General features: G+C 42.7%; 1 protein-coding gene across 3 annotated transcripts in view; it reads right to left on the bottom strand.

Annotated features, from left to right (window-relative positions):
- The window catches only part of LOC136885623 (S-formylglutathione hydrolase), a 56,895-nt gene that overhangs the window by 4,567 nt on the left and 27,558 nt on the right, over positions 1 to 24,770 (bottom strand). For all 3 annotated transcript variants that reach the window (XM_067158320.2, XM_067158322.2, XM_067158321.2), the window contains 3 exons: positions 20,956 to 21,143; positions 13,821 to 14,010; positions 10,651 to 10,873 (listed from right to left, as the gene is read on the bottom strand). In XM_067158320.2, the coding sequence (XP_067014421.1) occupies positions 10,651 to 10,873; positions 13,821 to 14,010; positions 20,956 to 21,143 (601 nt within the window). The remainder of the gene's footprint in view (positions 1 to 10,650; positions 10,874 to 13,820; positions 14,011 to 20,955; positions 21,144 to 24,770) is intronic.

Genomic DNA, 24,770 nt, shown 5'->3' with positions numbered 1-24,770 from the left:
CTACTTCCAAGATGGTGCAGGATTCCATGTGCAGGCCTTGGGAATGCGGTGTCCTTTGAAAACCTAAGAGAAATAAATGACTGGATGTACACCAACAGTAACCTTAGCCACGGCACTCAGAGATCTCAAGTTTCACTGTATCTCTCCCATGGGCTGGGAGCCTGTCATAAGGGGCGCCGGGGGCATTGCTTCCATTTACAGGCAAACTCCGTTATACGCGGATTTGTTATCCGCGATTTTGTATATACGCTATTTTGGTTTTAAGTCTAGTGCTGCCATCTGTTAACAGTACATGGAAGCTGTAATCCCTTAAGGCGGGTGCACATGTGCGTACCGAACTCTGTAACGTACACTACGTCAAGCACCAAGGTTAAACGGAGCAAGCGCATGTCCCGTCATATTTGTCGAGACGTGAATCGTCAATTTCGGTCAGTAGAGCTGTGAAATTGCACTTGACAGGTTTCCCATTTTAAAACACCGAGTAAAAGGAAAGAAATTGAACCTGTTGAAGGAAAGAAACGTGTACCGAAGTCGTATTCGTTAGAAACAAAGTTTGGATCGCTTTGAGAAAGGTGAGCATACTGTTGATATTCAGCGTCCTTTGGGACTTACTGAATCCATAGTGAGAACTATTCATGACAGTGCGAAATCAATTTAAAAAAACTGCCCAATCTTCTACTAATTTACGTGTGACTAGAGTGACCAAATCTCGCTCCGAAGCGATGGAAATATTGGATTGGATTGAGCATCACAACCAACCCCCAACCAACACATACCTCTCTCTGGAGCTACTATTCAACGTAAAGCCAAGAGCTTGTATGCAGAATTTAGTTTATTAGTTGTGTTTCAGTGTTAAAAAGTTAAGTTTATATAAAATTTGCATTAAATTCCGTTTCAGAAACACAGTGGCTATTTTTTGTAAAAAAAAAAATAGTAAGAATCTCTGCTATTTTAAACTTCATATGCGAGTAAACAGAAACCTAACCCTATATTTTACTTATAAAATGACTCGATTTACGCTAATTCGGTATGCGCCGCAATTCCGCAGAACGTAACTATTGTGTATAAGGAGGTCTACCTGTACTTGTGCCAGGTTCTTCACTTCCGTCTATGCTACACGACCTCCCTTGGTCAACTCTTGTTTCTTTCCGACCCTGACGCTATTAGAGCATTCGAGGACTAGGAAGACTTTTATTTTCATGCCCTTCATAGCCCTTGTCTTCCTTTGGCTGATGTCTTGACTTTATAAACTGTCAGATGCCTCCCTAGTTGCTCCTCATCTTAGGGCAGTAATCAGCAGTAATCCTTCCATCAATTCTGCCGATGTTTCTTTTTAGTGCATTACTCTGAATTAAGTTTCATGATGATGGCCAATTCCAATCCAGACATTTTCTCAAACATCACTTTAGCCTCTTATATCAAGCACGTTCTAGTGAGCATCTCCCTCGGCCTCCCCCACTTCCAGACACTACTCCTGGTGGAGAACATGTAATACCCTCATAACCATACAAGGTGATAGCAAATGCTCGGGCTGTACCTTCCCACAGCTAGCCCTTTCTTTTTCTATCGTTGCCATATCTCTGTTGGTGTGACATTCACCTGAAGACACCTGCAACTCTTCTCTCCTTACACAAACACCTATCTACCGTACTCCTCAGGAACTTCATCTCTCTCTCATTTCTTGCTGTAAAGTGCAAGTCTCTAATGCGTACCTTAATATAATACATCTTGTACATTATCTCTTTGGGAACTTCTCTATTAGACACCAGGTTCCCACTGGTACCCTTATAATGTCCCATCTCATTCCTTCTTCTTTTATGACCGCACAGTATCACTTTAGTCAACCCGTCGTTCAGGTCACTTTAAAGGGATTGTTCAGGCTTTGCAGTCCTCCCAGTACTTCTTCAGAAGCTCCGATCTTCGTGCCCTTTCCTCGGTTGAAAATATGCATGTTGTTGGTTTGTTTCATGTAAGGGTAAAGTGCAGGTTTGTATTCTTGAGTTTTGTATTCAATTTTATCTTATTTGTGGAGTCTTCTGTTGTTAGGCCTATTTTCTTCAGATCCTCTCTTACTTCTGTGATCCATTTACATCCTGTTGTGGTATTTTTTGAGACGAGATTGATGTACTAGTTGTTTCAGAAGTCTCAAATCCTGCACCCTCATGATATGTCCAAGGAATCCCAGTCTCCTCATACGCATAGTATCCGTAATAACTTTTACGTTTTATAACTGTTTGTTAGGTATTAACCGCCACTGTCCATCTTTCTTATATTTTTTGTTGATGCCGTTTCTTTCAATCTTCCTTTCAGTTTTCTGAAGTCTGCCAGTCTTTGATTTTATATTCAGGTGAAAAAGTGTTTCTGCTGCATATGTAGCTTCCGGTTTTATAACTGTGCTGTAGTGTTTTATTTTTGCATTTATTGATAGATACATCTTTTTGTAGATATCCGATGTTAATTTTTGTGCTTTAGCTAATCTATAGAGACCTTACGGACCCCAATCTTAATGACTACAGGATCAGCTACTCTAATTCTCTGAGTTATATTTTCTAGAAATGTAGGCATCTTTTGTTTAGTTGAATATAAGAGTCTGATAAATATGAAATGTCAATAAGTAAAAAGATGTCTCAGCGAGACACTTGAACAGGTAGGGAGGATGAAACGGTGCGACTTGGAAAATGCTGATCAGCAGCGCAATGGGCCCAGAGCTCACAAGAGATACGTCAAGCTACTTGTTTGGTCAGTGTGAAACATCGAAGTTGTATTCAGGCATTTGAAATATGGTGGACTCACACGTGCCGACGTATTGCATCGAACTGGACAAGAAGAGTACTTCCTAGACACCTCCCTAATAGACGACATGGAGGCTTACAATGAGACATAGTGGAGGGCAAGAAATACACACGTTGATAGATTGACTGCAGTGAGAAGTTGGAGGGCAAACCAATCGTATGGACACTGCATTCTTCATCAATTTAGCAAGAGGAAGTACGATCAGATCTCACCAAAAGTGCCTTATTCTTCTAGGATAATAGCCTTGTAAATAGCTCATCAAGTGAGCATGTCCTGAGGAGCGTTTGTTTTGTGAGAACGTATTCTTGACACTTTTACAGTTTTCCCCAACGGAGGGCTGAGATTCCTTCTTTGCGAAAGCATACCTTCTCCTCACGTCGAAATTCTTGCGTGTCCTCTTTTCCCTGTGCGTTCCATGATGAACGTCTTAATGCCCGGCTGTCTTGCTGCTTCCCTTGTAGGATATACAGAGTCAGTCGAGAAATGCAGATATTCTTAAAGGAGGGATGTGACTGCACAGCCTGCTGTACCAAGGATAGTTGTGATCGGTTCATTGCCACACAAACTCCACATAGATTTCACTGGTTATAGCTAGTCAAGGCGAAATGCGTTTTCCTGGGCGATACATACTGACAGACAGTACCTTGTTAATTTATTGTTATTTAACAGTTGGAAAAGCTGTAATGCCCTATCAGACAGCTATAGGTCATATGATGCCACATCGAACGGCGCTGCTCAACAGCATCACACGAAAAGTCAGCACTTAAGAAACTAAGCTGTATTTTTAACCGTAGCCTACGAGGCTCACTGCTTTATTTTTCTTTTGTTTGTTCCATGAACTCCTATCTCCCCTTCCCGAACATGCAAGGCTCAGTTCCTTTCTGGTCGTTGTTTACTGTGCAGACTCGGCGCGACCTAGATTGTAACTTCAATAAGCTTCTTCACAATTTTATTTTTTCTATGACTTCTTTTCAGTAACGGCATCTAAGAAACAGAAATGCAATTTAGAGGACCCAAATGATTTGACAGAAGCTCTTGATTGAAAATGATTCAGATTTAGATCTTTCTATGTCATCGTCAGAAGAGTATGAAGAAGAAGATTGCACTGAAGGAATCGGAACAAGAAACAGGTACGTCTCCATCTATGGAAAAGTCAAAACGTCCTCCACACAAGCAGGGCTCATAACATTTCCCTGGAGTGAAAGGAGAAACAAAAACTGTAAAACAGACGACACTAAGTAAAATCGTGTTCACCGCCTAAAAAGCATAAATAACGTAAATAAAACCATAAAAAACCCAAAATTATTTTTAAAAGGTATCAAATATCAAAATAGTAAAATTACGTGCATAGTTGGCACTAAATTTAGAAGACTTTTCACAAAATAAAGAAGTGAGCCTCTCAGACTCAGTTCCTCCAGGGTCGTACAGTAGGTCTTACGGTGACGACGGGATAGGAAAGGCCTTGCCTGGTGTGAAAATGGGAAACCACAGAAAACCATCTTTAGGGGTGCCGACAGTGGGATTCGCATGCAAGCTCACAGCCACGTGGCCAACTTGCCTGGTATTAAAGTTCAAGGTAAACCAGGAGAAAATAGACAAGAGATAATTTTTATAGGCTCGGGGTGGGGGATGCAATTAATTGACAAGGGAGAGAGTGACGTGCATCAAATACCTTAGAGTAAGAAGGGATGAGCATATTTACATCTCGAGACAAGGAACTGCAAAAGGACTTTCAGTGTAAAATCTCCCTGAAAAACTGAGGAGTGTTTGTGGCGGGACAGTTCATTTTCAGATTTTGTAAAAGAAATCGTTGAAATGAATTCGCGTATGGTTTTTACTGCCGGGAGTGTCCGAGGACCACGTGCAGGACTTTTTTATTTGACTCCCGTAGGCGACCTGCGCGTCGTGAAGAGGATGAAATGATGAAGACAACACATACACCCAGCCCCTGTGCCAGTAAAATTAACCGATGATGGTTAAAATTCCCAACCCTGCCAGAAATCGAACTGGGGACCCCTGTGACCAAAGGCCAGCACGCTAACCATTTAGCCATGGAGCCAGACAATGAAATCATTAATTTATACGTACTGCTGCTAATACAGTAGGAAAGGAAACAATTTAGTTCCAAGTCTTGTCCAAGGATGGCACTAGGAGTATCTCCATTACACTTTCCACAGACACCGATATAAGTGCCATCAACACAGATGTGCTGTGATTTACGCACGAACATATATATTTACGTGCTTTAATTGGTCGTTTATTAGCTAAAGGAAGTGCAATCAATTTCAACAAAATTCAGGTGTGGAATGCTTATTCAATCTTCAAAAATGCTCCATCGCCCCAAATGAGTGCTGAAAAAATAAAGATCAGAAATACCACATTTCACTGAGGCAACTGAATTATACAATTTGAATGAAATTATAAAACACTGGAAAGTTTCCTTTTCAGTACCATATAAACATTACATAACATTTGAGATGTTTTAAATTTTCATTTCCCAAAAGAAAAAACACACCATTTTGCACCCACAAACACTGCTCAATTGTGAAGAATAAAATTAATCGAGGAGGGAAAAGAAAGCGAAAGTCAATTTTCTCAGTTGTGAACGCTGCAGAATATGAGTGATTGAAGTGAGTGGCCTCACATTACAAGGAAAAAAATGAGAAATCGTCAATAATGTGGAAGTTGAGATTCTTAATTTGTCTGTCATGGGGATCATATAACAGACACAGTTCAATATTTCATCAGCAATCAAAATCACCAGACAGCTCTCGTGGTCGGTGGCAACCCTGTTTGTGTTTGTCCAGTTTCTCGGTATGAGGTCGTGGCAGTTTTTTTATGACTGGAAGTCAACCTCAGCAGAGGAGTTAATGAGACAAAATGAATGACATGATATAGGAAGAGGGTGAACACAGCCTACTCCTGTCACCATCCAACAGGCGAATCACCATCACCACCGTCATATGCCCTCGCTCCACGTGAGCACAGCGGCACGCAATCTAGCGATTAAAATTGTACACCAACACCTCTCTCTCAAACCCTCCACAGTCTACTGCATCAGCCTGCGTTGTATTTTCATCATTTACAATTATTTTGTCCAAAGCATCCTCAATTTTCTCACAATTTTAGAGCCTTTTAAATATGCACATCTTAGAGCTTGTAAAGTTCAACCTTGTTCAATTTTTAGAGTATAGCAAAAACTATATAATTATTTCAGCAATAAGCACAGAAATCAAAGCTTCGTTGATCGATACAGCAAGTTTCCCTGCACTGCGATACCGTCAATGTGAAGTTCTGAAACGTGCATACACTTGCTTTGGCACTTAAAAATATAACCGACATTGGCAGTGAATGCGTTGATGTTTCCTTCCTTCCTGTATGCATTCATTTGAGCGAGCAGATATTCTTACCTCGTACCGTGTAACCATACAAAAATCAACTCTGTTGCTATTTCTTTAAATACACACAGGCGCTTGTTCACTGTTACGCTTCATCTGTCCCAACTGGGCAACAAAAGTGTTGAATGTATAGCCGATGTCAAAAATTTCAGTTTTTTATTTTATTTACAGAAATATTTTATCATCATTTGTAATTAGACTACAATTCATTCTGTTTTTCACACTACCAACTTGAACATAAGAACCAGCTGCAATGTTCGATACGCGATGCTTTGCGGAAGAAAATGTCTACTAAAGTGTCGGTCATGGTCAATATCTGCAAAAACTGCTATGTGAAATAATTCAGCTCTTATGTGTTGCGGGTCAGCGATTTTCACAGGTGCTACAACAATATATAATTTTATGAGAAATTGCCAGAGATTGTCCAACATGGCATTGGAGTGTAGCCACGAACTAAGACCAGTAGTCTAGGTCTACCCTACAGAATAGGTGCCGCGAGTTTCCAAGGACGTGTTCACCAGACGACCTGCGCATCATGATGAGGGGACACTCATCCCCCCTGCAAGCGGATTTAACCAACTGGACGGTGAGAAACTAGAAAACTTTATAACCATTTTCAATATCCTGCTAGTATTGTAACTAGTGATGCGAAGTCCTCTGCTGAAATCAAGTCCAAAAAGGAGCACAATTTTATCACCAAGTTACGTCCCTTCTATGGGATAACCAAATACCTTTAAGTACAAAGAGAACCTTGTGTCAGGTATATTTCTTGCCAATAACTACATAAACCCCAAATCATGTTCATTAAAAAAAGAACACCTTGAAAGACTAGAGATAGGAAGTTCATATTCACAGGACATCTTCATCAGTACCGTATTTACTCGCGTATTAGACCCCACTTTTACAGCCAAAAATAATAAAGGGGGGTCCAATATGCAATAACCTCAAAATTTTGTACAGCGAACACATGACTTCTAGGTTATAAAGAGCTATAAATTGGACGTGTAAACATTCTATACGTACTATTATTTAACAAAGTTAGAATGTATTCAAGTTATACTGGCTATTTTTGTCGGAAGGCAGTGTTTCTAAACGTAAAAAGACAAAAAATGATGAACACGAATTTTAGGCCTACGGCACGTATAAAAGTCCGTTTTAGTTACTCATATCACGTCATTCGTTGCATCTCAATAATTCCTCTGGTAAGATTGACGTCAGGAAGGGCATACGGTCGTAAAAACTCGCTACGAAGATTCGTCTCACTTCATACTCGATCCCATAGAAGAAAGGTATAAGGGTATTGTCTTATCATATATTAAATATTGATAAAACAGAACTTAATGGCCGGTCAGCAGTAGGTCTAGCACACAGTAAACCTGATCACTGCTTTCATTTGAATTATCGCCTTGCGCCGCCAACTTGCCTGCCTTGCTACGGGCGTGTCGGCATTCTAAGTGACGTCATCTTCACTGCTATCTCTTGTCAGTCGCGTCAGCCATGCTTCATTGTTCATTCTCTTCGAGCCATGCACTGCAATCAAGAGCATGCGAGGTCCCGTCTTTTTGAACCTTTTAAAAATAATTTCGTTCCCGACTAGAGTCTAAACAGTGTAAATATATTCCCAGTTGGTGTATATGTAGCAGAAGCCACTCCTTCCGAATAAAGCCGTACCGTAGAAGGTATGCCAAACCATCAGCTGATAACTAGCGTATGTTACGAGTTGTAGGTACTTCCGAATGTAATACATAATAACTGGAAACATTCTTTTGATAACTGCGGCTGTTGAAACACAGAGCCTTATTTTTGAGTATATTTCATGCTTGTGTAAACAGCTGTCCATGAGATAAGACAGACCACGTTGTTGAGGTTAGGTATATTATCGCCCTGATAGTGCCAAAAGTTCGACGGAAAAATAAAAATAAAAAACAGAAAAATATACCGCATTTAGGTGTGGCGGTAATGAGTTTTATTATCATAATGTTTAATTTTGTATGTTCGTTGTCTCTTTTTTTATTAACTCATACCCTAGTATGTTTTGTTTGGCATCTCCGAAAATCGTTTAAAGTACGTCGGGACATAAAATTATTATTTGTCAGGTACGTTGGTGAGTAAAACAATCATTTTAATTGGACAGCTTTTATCACGTTTTAAACTTACTTCTCTCCAAATATATAGGCCTACCTATATTGGCCTGAGTTACGAGATATTAAACGACCACTTTGTTAATGATCTCGCCTGCTGTATAAGCACCAACAACCGCGAATATTTCTCAACTAAAGTAAACTCGTTTCCTCATCCCGAGGTGGTACAGCTCTTTTTAGACACACCCCCAGTGGAGGGGAGTTACATGTACCGCTTTTACCGCATATCAACCTTCCTGCCATTCGTAAATCTCTGGCAGTACGGTACCGGGAATCGAAGTCAGACCCCCGAAAACAGCAACTAATTGTGCTAACCATTACGCTGGCGGACATTATTAACTACAAAACGAAGACATATAGCATGACTGATGCATGCTTGCAATGCGGGTTCGACACGAAGCTAGGCCTATTCATCTATTTGTGCGACGTCATCAGAGCTGCAGTAGACGTACGCTACAGATGCGGACATTTCTTAACTACGAAACACAGATGTACCGCATGGATTTGACGCGTTTTTCAATGCGTAGGTCGTACAGACGAAACTATTCACAAATTCGTGCGATGTCATCAGAGCTGCAATAAGACTTGTAGCCACTTGGAAGCGGAATCGTCATCGTTCTCTGACAAATTACGTTGGGGGGTCTTATGGGCGAGATTTTTTTCCATTTTCTTTGTCTCTAAAAGCCAAGGGGGGTCTAATACACGAGTAAATACGGTATGTTCTGCAGAACAGTCACTTAGGTTCAGCACGTGTCCTGTTGCCTAGTAGGCACTGGGTCCTCCATGGGCACTGATAACTTGTTCCATGCATGATGGCATTGACGCGTATAAGGCGTGAATTGCGTCCTGGGGTATAGCCATCCATGCTGCATTCACCTGGTTCCACAGTTCATTTTTGGTGGCTGGCATTGGGTCAGAGCGCCTCACCCGTAGTTTCACTATATCCCACATATTTTAGATTGGCGACAAGTCCGGTGATTGGGCGGGCCACAGCAACAGTCTGAAATTCTGTGAAACAAGAAGGCACGTGTGGTCGGGCATTGTCCTGCTGAACTATGGCGTTTGGGGTGTCGTGGAGAAAGGGTACGGCTACCGGTCGCAGGATGTCACTGGTCACAGTGCCTTGAACACGCACCAACTGTGATTTGTGGTTGTACCCAATAGCACCCTGTATGGCGCTGTATGTCTTGTGCAAATGCAGCCAATGTGATGCTTCTTCCTCTGTCTGCGGCGAACCAAAATTCAGCCATCGTTTTCCAACAAACAGAACTTGGATTCGTCCGAAAACACTATCTGCTGATATTCCTGTCCCCAATGACATCCTTCCATAGACCATTGCAGTCTAGAATGTTTATGCACATTAGGCAAAGGTAGGCGGAGAAGTGGACGACACGCTGGTAACCCAGACCGTAATAAACGGCGACGGACTGTCACTCCTGATAGTGTACGATGTGTTCCGCTGTTGCACCAGGGCCAAAGAGGACACAGTTCTGTCCTGCAATGCTACTCGGATGACGTGTCGATCTTCTCGGGGGGGGGTCTGGGTGGTACAATCAGACCCATGTCGTCGTGTTCTACCGCCTTCTGTGGACCATTCTGTACACACCCGTTGAACTGCCGACAAGCTTCGTCTCACACAAGCAGCAATTTCGTGGATGGATTCATCACGTTCTCCCATGCTAATAATGCGGCCTCTTTCAAACTCACTAATTTGATGTTACTGTTATCACATGTGTCTGCAAAGCATCCTGCACGTCTGCTCAAGTCACACTGATTCATTACCTTTGGACAATGAGAGCCGCAGGTAACCTGCGGGCTGACATGGTTCAAATGTTAATCATTTCTTCAGAACATGTCCTGTGAATATGAACTTCCTACCTCTAGTCCTTCAAGGTGTTCTGGTTTCATATGCCCTTAAAACCTGCATGAACAACAGCAAATTTCAAGCTGCAGAAATAAGGTTCCCGAGGTCAATCTTACAGAAAAGAAGAATACGTCATAAGACACCAGTAAGCAGTTGCTAAGCGAAAATGTAAGAACACCAAGACTCAAATGGTATGTCTATGTAAAAAGGATGGATCAAAGGAACTGGAAGGCAAAAGGAAGAGGAGTGGAGTGGCACCAAGTTGAGAAGGAAGATATGTACCTGGAGAGCGCTCTGGGTAACTGATAACGATTGTTAAAATTGCTGACCTTGCCGGGAATCGAAGCTGGGACCCCTGTGACCAAAGACCAGCACGCTAATCAAACAACACAATGGGAATGGGAAATCATTTTGTAATTTGTATCGTGAAATAAATTAATGCAGAGCACATTACCTGGTCGATGAGTATCTCGAGCGGTGGTCCAGAATACTTCTTGACAAGTTCCGTGGCATCCCAACTGTTCCAAACATCAGAATCGCTGGTGCCCAAGTATCCCCCCAGAGCCTTCTTGCCCCACGCACCCTTGGTAGGGTTACAGATGGGAGCAAAAGCAGATACGCTGCGATACTTTCCAGGGTTCTTCAGCGCACAGATGAGAGCTCCGTGGCCTCCCATGCTGCAACACCACAACAACTAGGCCTTTAAACAACACAAATATTATACTTCAAAATAACATCAACAAAATCCATGAACCTAAAAATAGAGGGTTGTTTCTTAGGAACAGCTCCAGAGCAATAAAATAATTTAGGAACAAAAGTTCAAACAGCAACCTGCTCAACATCAAAATTTTAAAAGTAACATTAGCCTGCGAATTCTGGCACATTAAATTAGAGAAAGAATGGATCTCAAATGTTCTATTAGTAGTCATTCAACTAACCCAGCATCCACTCGCCTTGCCACCAAAGCAGCTGAGCCTCCTGTGGTTCCTTCCACAATGAAGAACATAATGACATTACAGCCCTGGAGTCGTATTCTGATCAGGACACTCGCTACCTATAGATCAAGGAGGCCAGCAGCAGTACCTATAGCCATTCAAGACGACAGAATCTCAATCAAAAAGTATTGTAAAAATACTGATATTTTGTTTTTATTCCTGTTTCCTCAATTATTGCAGACATATTGAGCCGATTTTATACAATATAAATTAAAAATACGTTGATCTGCCCTACCCAAATGGAGTTTTACCCAGCTGTGGAACTTGCAGATATGCAAATGGAAGCAGCAGAGAGGCCGAACGGTTGTATAGGACGAAATATTCAGATAGGAGACACCCAGCTCACACAATGTTTCCACGATGAAGTGAAATAGGGCAGTTGGTACCGCAGTACAATGACCGAGGAGAACGACGAATTACACGGACTCTCGACTTAGAAGATGCAGTGAATGAGGCGCTTTCAAACAGCACTCGAGCAATTGCACGTGAAATGAATGTTTCACATATGACTGTGTGGCGAGTATTACGTGAAATGCAGCTACACTCCTACCATGCAGAGAAAGAGCAGGCTTTGACTCCTGCTGACTCTGCACCACGAGATGTTCAGACAATGGGTCTCGCAGCGCCTCGAAGTCGATCCTCACTTTCCTGCGAATGTGCTTTCCACAGTTGAAGCCTGTTTCGCCAGAGACGGAATGCTAAATAGTCGTGTTTGGGCGGATGAGAATCAGGACAAAGTTTTAGTCAACATGTGGGCAGGCATTATGTAGTAGGCCCATTTTTTCTTCCTCCCCTGCAGTGTACACAATGGTGCTCACACCCGACTGAGGGTTCGTGAACACCTCGATCGGACATTACCTGCAAAGAGAACGTCCTGTTCCGTGGACCGCTCGAGCTCTGTCATGAGACAGCTTTCGAGACTGAAGAGGAATTCTGGCTGCCTGTGACACCGATGACATTCAAACAGGAACGACAGGGGAATGCCATTTCGAACATTAGTTGTAAATGGAACAGGTTATTTGCCGTCCTCCATCATTGCTGAACATGTTTCTGTTCTCTTCTTTGAAGGGCAAAAAACACTGCATGTCGTGCAATGTCGGCATCTCTGGTTTACCCGAGAGCCATAGACACCCTGTACATCTACAGTAAAACGGAACATCAGATGGCGTCAAATTAAAATGCTTGCACATGGCACCGAGGGCCAGAAGTGAAAATATATGTCAGTCCCAAAAGAAATCACCATATCGGTTCCAGAATGAGAAGAATGTGTTCATAAACATCAAAAATGTTTGAGCGCTTCAACAACGTTTTCAGATACAGTAAAACCTCGTTAATTCGAAGTAGCTGGGACCCAAAAAACGGACTTCCGAATTACGTGATTTGGACTTAACCGCCAACTCTTGCGGTGTCACAAAATATTCTAAGAACCATTACTGCATGCAATTCACAGTGTAAACCTTTCAAATGCTATCTCCAAAATGTATCCAACAAGGTGCATTTACAGAATTCAGATAATAATAATAATAATAATAATAATAATAATAATAATAATAATAATAATAATAATAATGATGATAATAATAATATGGCCTCAGCTACCGTCTGCAGACCAAGTAAACCGAAACTCTCTTGGGCGTCTATGGCTGAGATTTGATGACTTTTGTTGGGTAAACACCAAATGTGTCACCAGAGATCTTTAACATGCCGACATCGTATGACATGGAATGTCGAATGGACTTTTTTCCGCCCTTCAAAAATACGACTACCTCGTGGCATCCGATACTCTACCACTGATCCACACCTGATTAAGATTTAACAATTACACACAGGAATCAGTTGAAAAGTTGGATAACAATTTCGGTTTTCTTTTGAATAACTACATATGAGCCGTTAGCTGGTTGTGTCAAAAGTACAATGCTGATAGTCTACTGTAAAAGCATTCAACATAGCTAAAAACCTGCAATGTTCATATAAACTGAGACCGACTCTGTCAACTGAACTTGCGTATACAATCTTATAACTATTATACTCTTTCAGTTCCTCCAATGTGTTCGATGTACTTTATCTTTCAATTTTTCCCCACAAGTAAAATCACACACTGTTAGATCTCTCTGCACAAGTGGAAAAGAAAGTGCACAACGGGTGAGCGATATAAACCCTGCAGAGTTCTCCTTACTTTGTTTGTCCTGGCGAGGGTCCCTCTCATAACAATGTGAAGAGATCTGTTACCCCAATGAAGAGAGGACTTTCCCCCTTTGAAACTTACAACTTGACTTTTCATTCGTACCATCGCACAACAGGCGCACCAAGACCGCTTGGTAATGAGGAAGCACTGTCTCCGGACCTGGTACAAACTGGTCAGAAGAGCACCAAGAGGAACAAGTACTGGAAATCCAGAGTTACCAAAAGAGCCTCACAATTTAGAGATCCTAGGTTTGGTTCTCAGCTACTGTAGTTTAATAATAATGTTATGTGATTTACGTCCTACTAACTACTTTTACGGTTTTACCTTCACATACCACCGGACTGAGACAGGATCGAACCTGCGAGTGACTCAGCCCACCTCTACTGTAGTTCAAGCTGTTTACACACCATCCAATATGACTCAAGAAGTATAACATTCACTTACCTGTGTCCCATGATAGACTGGCAGTCTGGTAAGACAGGGAAGTGCTTCTTCACCAGCTCTGGTAGTTCTTTGGTGACGTACGAGAACATTCGATAGTTCTTGTTCCACGGTTCCTGGGTAGCATCCACGTAGAAACCAGCTCCTGTGCCGAAATCCCAACTGTCGTCTTCACCCGGGATGTTACAGCCTCCTGAAGAGTTGAACAGCAGTCTGAACATTCTAGTTCTATAGTGTTATGTGACAATACATAATCTCCTTCACAAAGGTCGAGTGACCAGATTTCAGCAGATCCGATACAGACCGAGGACATGATGATGGGACCCAAGAACTAGGTCATTATCCCCTAATGGCGCAACGAATTGAAAGTTTAAACTTCAAAATGTATCGACTAAAACAAATGATCGTGAAACAAAAACAACCAGTGGATCCAATTAACAATGCCTTAAATACCTGGATGATGCTTATTAACAAAAGGGGTCCGCAATGATACTAATCACTGATGGGGTTCCTCCTTTAGTGGTATTAATCACAGGTAATGCAGACTCATGTAGTGGTACTAATGTACAAACCCGTGGTGTTCCTCATGTAGTGGTACTAATGTACTAACCCCTGGTGTTCCTCACGTAGTGGTACTAATGTACAAACCCGTGGTGTTCCTCATGTAGTGGTACTAATATACAAACCCGTGGTGTTCCTCATGCGGTGGTACTAATGTACAAACCCGTGGTGCTCCTCACGTAGTGGTACTAATGTACAAACCCGTGGTGTTCCTCACGTAGTGCTACTAATGTACAAACCCCTGGTGTTCCTCATGCGGTGGTACTAATGTCCTAACCCCTGGAGTTCCTCATGTAGTGGTACTAATGTACAAACCCGTGGAGTTCCTCATGTAGTGGTACTAATGTACAAACCCGTGGTGTTCCTCATGCGGTGGTACTAATGTACAAACCCGTGGTGTTCCTCATGCGGTGGTACTAATGTCCTAACCCCTGGAGTTCCTCATGGAGTGGTACTAATGTACAAACCCGTGGTGTTCCTCACGTAGTGGTACTAATGTACTAACCCCTGGTGTTTCTCATGTAGTGGTACTAATGTACAAACCCGTGGTGTTCTTCACGTAGTGGTACTAATGTACTAACCCCTGGTGTTCCTCACGTAGTGGTACTAATGTACAAACCCGTGGTGTTCCTCATGCGGTGGTACTAATGTACAAACCTGTGGTGTTCCTCACGTAGTGGTACTAATGTACTAACCCCTGGTGTTCCTCATGCGGTGGTACTAATGTACAAACCCGTGGTGTTCCTCACGTAGTGGTACTAATGTACTAACCCCTGGTGTTCCTCACGTAGTGGTACTAATGTACAAACCCCTGGTGTTCCTCACGTAGTGGTACTAATGTACAAACCCGTGGTGTTCCTCATGTAGTGGTACTAATGTACAAACCCGTGGTGTTCCTCATGTAGTGGTACTAATGTACAAACCCGTGGTGTTCCTCACGTAGTGGTACTAATGTACAAACTCGTGGTGTTCCTCACCGTGGTGTTCCTCAGGTAGTGGTACTAATGTACAAACCCGTGGTGTTCCTCACGTAGTGGTACTAATGTACAAACCCGTGGTGTTCCTCACGTAGTGGTACTAATGTACAAACCCGTGGTGTTCCTCATGTAGTGGTACTAATGTACAAACCCGTGGTGTTCCTCATGTAGTGGTACTAATGTACAAACCGGCGGTGTTCCTCACGTAGTGGTACTAATATACAAACCCGTGGTGTTCCTCATGTAGTGGTACTAATGTACAAACCCCTGGTGTTCCTCAGGTAGTGGTACTAATGTACAAACCCGTGGTGTTCCTCACGTAGTGGTACTAATGTACAAACCCGTGGTGTTCCTCACATAGTGCTACTAATGTACAAACCCCTGGTGTTCCTCATGCGGTGGTACTAATGTCCTAACCCCTGGAGTTCCTCATGTAGTGGTACTAATGTACAAACCCGTGGAGTTCCTCATGTAGTGGTACTAATGTACAAAACCGTGGTGTTCCTCACGTAGTGGTACTAATGTACAAAACCGTGGTGTTCCTCACGTAGTGGTACTAATGTACAAAACCGTGGTGTTCCTCACGTAGTGGTACTAATGTACAAACCCGTGGAGTTCCTCACGTAGTGGTACTAATGTACAAACCCGTGGTGTTCCTCACGTAGTGGTACTAATGTACAAACCCGTGGTGTTCCTCACGTAGTGGTACTAATGTACAAACCCGTGGTGTTCCTCACGTAGTGGTACTAATGTACAAACCCGTGGTGTTCCTCACGTAGTGGTACTAATGTACAAACCCGTGGTGTTCCTCACGTAGTGGTACTAATGTACAAACCCGTGGTGTTCCTCATGTAGTGGTACTAATGTACAAACCCGTGGTGTTCCTCATGTAGTGGTACTAATGTACAAACCGGCGGTGTTCCTCACGTAGTGGTACTAATATACAAACCCGTGGTGTTCCTCATGTAGTGGTACTAATGTACAAACCCCTGGTGTTCCTCAGGTAGTGGTACTAATGTACAAACCCGTGGTGTTCCTCACGTAGTGGTACTAATGTACAAACCCGTGGTGTTCCTCACGTAGTGCTACTAATGTACAAACCCCTGGTGTTCCTCATGCGGTGGTACTAATGTCCTAACCCCTGGAGTTCCTCATGTAGTGGTACTAATGTACAAACCCGTGGAGTTCCTCATGTAGTGGTACTAATGTACAAACCCGTGGTGTTCCTCATGCGGTGGTACTAATGTACAAACCCGTGGTGTTCCTCATGCGGTGGTACTAATGTCCTAACCCCTGGAGTTCCTCATGGAGTGGTACTAATGTACAAACCCGTGGTGTTCCTCACGTAGTGGTACTAATGTACTAACCCCTGGTGTTTCTCATGTAGTGGTACTAATGTACAAACCCGTGGTGTTCTTCACGTAGTGGTACTAATGTACTAACCCCTGGTGTTCCTCACGTAGTGGTACTAATGTACAAACCCGTGGTGTTCCTCATGCGGTGGTACTAATGTACAAACCCGTGGTGTTCCTCACGTAGTGGTACTAATGTACTAACCCCTGGTGTTCCTCATGCGGTGGTACTAATGTACAAACCCGTGGTGTTCCTCACGTAGTGGTACTAATGTACTAACCCCTGGTGTTCCTCACGTAGTGGTACTAATGTACAAACCCCTGGTGTTCCTCACGTAGTGGTACTAATGTACAAACCCGTGGTGTTCCTCATGTAGTGGTACTAATGTACAAACCCGTGGTGTTCCTCATGTAGTGGTACTAATGTACAAACCCGTGGTGTTCCTCACGTAGTGGTACTAATGTACAAACTCGTGGTGTTCCTCACCGTGGTGTTCCTCAGGTAGTGGTACTAATGTACAAACCCGTGGTGTTCCTCACGTAGTGGTACTAATGTACAAACCCGTGGTGTTCCTCACGTAGTGGTACTAATGTACAAACCCGTGGTGTTCCTCACGTAGTGGTACTAATGTACAAACCCGTGGTGTTCCTCACGTAGTGGTACTAATGTACAAAACCGTGGTGTTCCTCACGTAGTGGTACTAATGTACAAAACCGTGGTGTTCCTCACGTAGTGGTACTAATGTACAAACCCGTGGAGTTCCTCACGTAGTGGTACTAATGTACAAACCCGTGGTGTTCCTCACGTAGTGGTACTAATGTACAAACCCGTGGTGTTCCTCACGTAGTGGTACTAATGTACAAACCCGTGGTGTTCCTCACGTAGTGGTACTAATGTACAAACCCGTGGTGTTCCTCACGTAGTGGTACTAATGTACAAACCCGTGGTGTTCCTCACGTAGTGGTACTAATGTACAAACCCGTGGTGTTCCTCATGTAGTGGTACTAATGTACAAACCCGTGGTGTTCCTCATGTAGTGGTACTAATGTACAAACCGGCGGTGTTCCTCACGTAGTGGTACTAATATACAAACCCGTGGTGTTCCTCATGTAGTGGTACTAATGTACAAACCCCTCGTGTTCCTCAGGTAGTGGTACTAATGTACAAACCCGTGGTGTTCCTCACGTAGTGGTACTAATGTACAAACCCCTGGTGTTCCTCATGTAGTGGTACTAATGTACAAACCCGTGGTGTTCCTCATGTAGTGGTACTAATGTACAAACCCGTGGTGTTCCTCATGTAGTGGTACTAATGTACAAACCCGTGGTGTTCCTCACGTAGTGGTACTAATGTACAAACCCCTGGTGTTCTTCATGTAGTGGTACTAATGTACAAACCCCTGGTGTTCCTCATGTAGTGGTACTAATGTACAAACCCGTGGTGTTCCTCACGTAGTGGTACTAATGTACAAACCCGTGGTGTTCCTCACGTAGTGGTACTAATGTACAAACCCGTGGTGTTCCTCATGTAGTGGTACTAATGTACAAACCCGTGGTGTTCCTCATGTAGTGGTACTAATGTACAAACCCGTGGTGTGGTACTAATGTAAAAACCCGTGGTGTTCCTCACGTAGTGGTACTAATGTACAAACCCGTGGTGTTCCTCACGTAGTGGTACTAATGTACAAACCCGTGGTGTTCCTCATGTAGTGGTACTAATGTACAAACCTGTGGTGTTCCTCATGTAGTGGTAATAATGTACAAACCCGTGGTGTTCCTCACGTAGTGGTACTAATGTACAAACCCGTGGTGTTCCTCATGCGGTGGTACTAATGTACAAACCCGTGGTGTTCCTCACGTAGTGGTACTAATGTACAAACCCGTGGTGTTCCTCATGCGGTGGTACTAATGTACAAACCCGTGGTTTTCCTCATGTAGTGGTACTAATGTACAAACCCGTGGTGTTCCTCATGTAGTGGTACTAATGTACAAACCCGTGGTGTTCCTCATGTAGTGGTACTAATGTACAAACCCGTGGTGTTCCTCACGTAGTGGTACTAATGTACAAACCCGTGGTGTTCCTCATGTAGTGGTACTAATGTACAAACTCGTGGTGTTCCTCACGTAGTGGTACTAATATACAAACCCGTGGTGTTCCTCATGTAGTGGTACTAATGTACAGACCCCTGGTGTTCCTCATGTAGTGGTACTAATGTACAAACCCCTGGTGTTCCTCATGTAGTGGTACTGTACCGTACCCAGGGGTAAATACCCTCTAGGACGATGCCTCCATTCCTGCATGAACATCCGACTAACTCAGGGTTGGGCAGAGTGTGCGTTGGTTGTCGGTTGGGTCAGGATAAAAAGTCGAAGTTCTACTCTAAAATATCAATCAATGACAGGAAATGGAGGTATAACACGAATGAGAAACAACCATAGGGGGTAAGATGGATTTATTGATAAATATCCCCGATCATATTACGAGCAAACAATTAAATCAAGAAAAATAATGTGTCAAAATGAACTCAAAAATGTAGGAAAAAAATGGAAATCAAAACGTTACTTGAATGATAAAACAAAAATTTGAAATCAAAAATCAAGTTCAACAAAGAACATTATATACATCAGGACTGAGCTGCTTCTTATATTCCAATGTTTATATTGTCTGGCAACAAGTGTACGCAAACGCTGACATGTGGTATTTCCGTATGGAGTTACACACTATCGCATCACAACGATACGGTTTCCAAATTTAAGTTAAATCCGAGAGTCGCCGAAATACAACTGTTAAATAAAAGTCACATTATAAAGAAAAGTTACGATGAAAAAGGAAAATAATTAAGATGCAATGGATGCTATGTAAGTTATGCAAAATACTAGGCGCATATCCTACACTATATTTACAACAATTTAAATAATCAAACTAAACACATCTATATACATCGGATATCGAGTAAAGTCTTAAATGCTACACAGATTCTAATGTGAAACCCGGTTCACTGCAAAAGATCTAGACAGAACTAGATAAACCATCAATACTTCAGCACTCGGGCTGTTCCCTTTTAAAACAACGAGACAAGTATACAATCACAAATAACAATGTAAAACATCAACCTGTAAGGGAAAGACATATAAACAACCCTTGATATCATGAAGAAAGCAATGGGCAACATTGCCTCCTTCTGCTGCATTTGAGCGCTCAACAGCGCGGTCATCCGTCATGTCCTTCCGGGTATATTACGAGCTGAAAAGAAATGTTGAAGTCAACACTATGCTAAAGTTTAGATTCTGTCTCCCGAGGCTGTCGCTAGGAAGTTTCGTCTCCTTCACACCTACAGATAAACACAGGCCAGAAATCAGCTTGCCATGAGATAACACCTTTCGCCGGCTACACGGAAACTCACGTATATTCATACCTTCTTAGCATGCTTTTACCTTTGAATATCATCAGACTCAATAGTCTGGAATTAATACTGTCCATTCAGGTCATAAAATATACTCAGAAGACACTTAGCAGGCACACACATCTGCACAATATTATTTCTCTTTACAAGGCATACACAGAGATGCCAACTTTCAAGAAAGGCAATTCGTAATACAGCCGTTAGGGCACGTGGGGTTTGTTAGACCATTAGATGGGACCGTTCCACAATATTTCATCATAAGATGGTGGATTAGTGTCATGAAAGTGTCATAAATTGAGAATAAATTTCAGTTTTTGAAAGAAATTGAAGTGTTGCGTTTTTCATGCCGCCGCGTGTAGTTTTGCTAATGGCTTTACGTCGCACCGACACAGATAGATATTATGGTGACGACGGCATAGGAAAGGCCTAGAAGTTGGAAGCGGCCGTGGACTTAATTAAGGTACAGCCCCAGCATTTGCCTGGTGTAAAAATGGGAAACCACGGAAAACCATCTTCAAGGCTGCCGACAGTGAGATTTGAAGCCAATATCTCTTGGATGCAAGCTCACAGCTGCGCGCTCCTCGCCCGGTAAACCATAATATTAGCATAAATTCCATAAAAATTAAAAGAAATCATAATTATTGTTGTCGAATCTGGACAAGGCATAATGCCGAGGGATTTTCACTTCCAGATAATTGATGGCCCCACTAGAAACATCATAACTAACAGTCATTTCTGTTTACATCGTGGTTAGTTGCTATTGGCCAAGCAAGGAAAGAATATGGCAGTACAGGTAGGAGATGGAGACTGAGCCTTCACAGTCGTCACTAAATGTAGAACATACTTGGGCTTGTGTCCGGGCCAACAATGATCACGCCATGTTCTGCAGCATACCGCTGGGCTCCAGCCTTTTGGATGAAGTTCTGTTCGGTGCAAGTTAAGCCCGACAACCAATACACCACAGGTACCTTCCCTTCGTCAGACTGTGGCGGTAAGTAGACAGCAAAATTCATCTTGCAGCCGAGCTCCTTGCTGAAAGTAGAATAACAAACAGTAGAGTACATCCTTCCTGAAACTGTGTTAAATACAGCTCAGAATAACATACACTAGAACATGACCTAAAACTACTTCCAAATATAGAATCTCCTGGCAGAGAGAGATGGGAAAAGACAGATTATTCAAATTGTTCTCACGAAGACGAATTTTATAGAGGTGGAGGAGGAGGTAAGTCCGCCACGTCTCTAGCTGTGCACTGTGTTATATCAATGACTTCAGATTTTGCCAAGTTGGTAATGTTCAGAGACAGGTGTGTCTCATGGCTGGACTTATTCATGTTTTGAACCAAAGGATAAGCAAAAGGAGATCACAGACCAATCCTTTCTGATATGTCCTAGTATGATTACTGGTATGACATCCGATTGTCAGGAGGGTGGCCATCCTGCCCCTCCATTATTCTGTTAATAATAATTTCATGTGGCTATTTCTAGCCAAGTGCAACCCTTGTAAGGCAGACCCTCCGATGAGGGTGGGCGGCATCTGCCATGTGTAAGTAACTGCGTGTTATTGTGGTGGAGGATAGTGTTATGTGTGGTGTGAGAGTTGCAGGGATGTTCAGGACAGCACAAACACCCAGCCCCCGGGATATTGGAATTAACCAATGAAGGTTAAAACCCCGACCCGGCCGGGAATCGAACCCGGGAGCCTCCCAACCAAAGGCCAGTACGCTGACCATTCAGCCAACGAGTCGGACATTATTCCTTTGAGAGATCACAGTTTTGTTGAGACATACAGTATTACCTTGCTCTGAACATCTCTTGACTGGAAAGAGAATAAGCTATGTGTAAGGTAAATTCCTTCTATCTGAATTAGCTTACATGATACACAGGGAGTGTAGTTCCCATTTGTGTTCATAGGCTCACAGCTCAGCCAGGAGGATGTTCAGTACGTCAGTAACGACTGGGCTTTTAGAGGTGTGCAGCAAGGTTATTATCACGATGGTTAAGTACACTACAGTAATAAGTGTTCACAGCTCAGCCAGGAGGATGTTCAGTACGTCAGTAACGACTGGGCTTTTAGAGGTATCCTGTAAGGTTATTATCATGATGGTGAAGTACACTACAGTGATAAGTGTTCACAGCTCAGCCAGGAGGATGTTCAGTACGTCAGTAACGACTGGGCTTTTAGAGGTATCCTGTAAGGTTATTATCATGATGGTGAAGTACACTACAGTGATAAGTGTTCACAGCTCAGCCAGGAGGATGTTCAGTACGTCGGTAACGACTGGGCTTTTAGAGGTATCTTGTAATATTATTATCATGATGGTGAAGTACACTACGGTGATAAGAAGTGGTCGTAACTCAGCCAGCAGGATGTTCAGTTCTGTCGCATGTTATACCATGCCTAGCAACAAGTGTAAATAAGCTGCATCCTTCACGATCCTTTTTAACCTCAAGTTCTAATATATTGACTTCAACGCTCCCAGGAGGAGTGCTCAAGACCATCCATTGCTCACGATCTCTACAAAATTTTATCTTTGTAGAGAAGTGTTACATTTTACTTCAGTTCTTTTAACACTCACAGCAAATTAACTTCAGTTGATCACGTCTTCATGAAAGTGTTATATGTTTTGTGTGTTGATAATTGTATACTTGTTGCCCTGTTTTTTCAATCATCTGTTGATGGTACCAAATATGTGCTGAAACTGCTGTTGTAACATAAGTTTGTGCAACTGTATATCAGTGTACTGAATAGGTGGAACCTTTTTCTCTTTTTACATTGTACTTTGCTCTTTTGCCATGAAGTCTTCTCATCATGGTACTTTGTTACCCTAATTGCACAATATGAGGACATCATACGTTTCTCTGTTTTGATGGAAATGACAATCAGTTATTTATTAAGTGCGGCTTTATGGCTAAATGGTTAGCGTGGTGGCCTTTGGTTCGATAGGCTCCAGGTTCGATCCCCGCTCCGGTCACAGATTTAAACTTTAATTAGTAAATTTCTAATAGCACTGAGGATAGGTGTTTGTGACATTTTCAGCACTAGATATCATCCCACAGACCTGCACCAAGCCATACACCATTATTACACTTATTTAATAACAAAAAATATTTGTACTTAACCAGAAATGAATGCCTTTAAGCAAACTGTGATATGAGTCTAGTTTGATCCTTCACCTCTTCACTTACTGAAGTACTTACTTGATTCTGATGACTAACTTCAACCCTGAGGGAGAAAAAGGAATGAGACGTGATGTGATCCAGCAAGCAAATGAAAGAAGAGACAAGACACAGAGGCAGTAAACAGGAACATGAAGAGACAGAAGGGGTAGAGTTGCTAGAAAGTTGGTCCCACTTTATGCAATGACTACCAAGAGAGTAAAACTTCTGGACTATGATAGAACTGGAAGAGATCTCCAGGTGGCAGATTCCCTATCTGTTCTTTTCCTAGCTTAAATGATTGCAAATAAATTGGAAATCTATTGAATATCTTCCTTGGTAAGATATTCCAGTCACTTACTCCTCTTTCTACAAATGAATATTTGCCCCAATTTTTTCTCTTGAATTCCAACTTTTAAAGACATCACTCAAACTTATTCGTCTACTGATGTCATTCCACGCCATTTCTCTGTTGACAGCTCGGAACGTACCACTTTGTACAATTTACGAACTTCATCGTACAGATCCGTATTGATACAGTTAAAACTAAGAAACAATGTTAGGTTTTGGTCCACCCATTTTTTTTATTTATTACTTATTTATTAGTCTGTAGAGAATAACATCATCTGCAAACAGCCTTATCTCTGATTCCACTTCTTTACTCATATCATTGATATATATAAGAAAACACAAAGGTCCAATAAAGGAATTCCTCTCAATTATTACAGCTGGACAGATACTAACTAGCTTGAAAGTGGAGGCCTCGCCCACACATGCTACAGAGGCATCCATGGTTCGTCCACATGGGTGATACGGTGGGGCTCGTGACTGAGGTGACGGCTCACTGCGGGGTGCTGGAACCAACACGTCATTTTGCTCTACATAGCCTGGACGAGCTGCAGGTTGGGAAAGGGGCGATTCCAACCTAGGGGGAGAGTCATGGCTGCAAACTTACCACGTGAGGAGGCCTACAGAAGGGGGAACAAACCTGGCTAGCTTCGGACCAGGGGCGGAACGCTGGATGCACGACCGAAGGACGTGGTCCCTGCTGCAGAGAGCCCGAGTTGCGGGAGGACAATGTCTGGCTGTGTGCATCACGCTCAGGACCCTAGAAGGGGCAAGAACCCTATGACTGATTGAAATATGGATGCTTATAAAGAAAAATTTCAAAAACGTTGACATCAAGGGAAGCTCAGGAAGCTCCAGCAGACCAGACTACTCTCAGATCAATCAGCACGATACTTCAATCGACAGTCGTTTTAGCCCTTGGTGAAAGAGACTTTGAAGAGCTCAAAAGGAGAAGCATTAAGGCTAACCTTGGACTTGGGCAGATCAAGTTTCAAGTCATCAGGGGAAAAACAAAGATGGAGCTGAAGGTCCTTCAGGCCAATCTTCAGCATAAAAAAGCAGCTGTGGCCAATTTTGCCAGGAAGTTTAAGCCCGAGGCTATTGACGTGGCCACAGGTAGTCAAGGGCAGAATCTGGAGGTAAGCTGATGTAC

This window comes from Anabrus simplex, chromosome 14 (assembly GCF_040414725.1).
Source record: "Anabrus simplex isolate iqAnaSimp1 chromosome 14, ASM4041472v1, whole genome shotgun sequence".
Taxonomy (NCBI): domain Eukaryota; kingdom Metazoa; phylum Arthropoda; class Insecta; order Orthoptera; family Tettigoniidae; genus Anabrus; species Anabrus simplex.
This window is presented reverse-complemented; position numbering and strand designations above follow the sequence as displayed.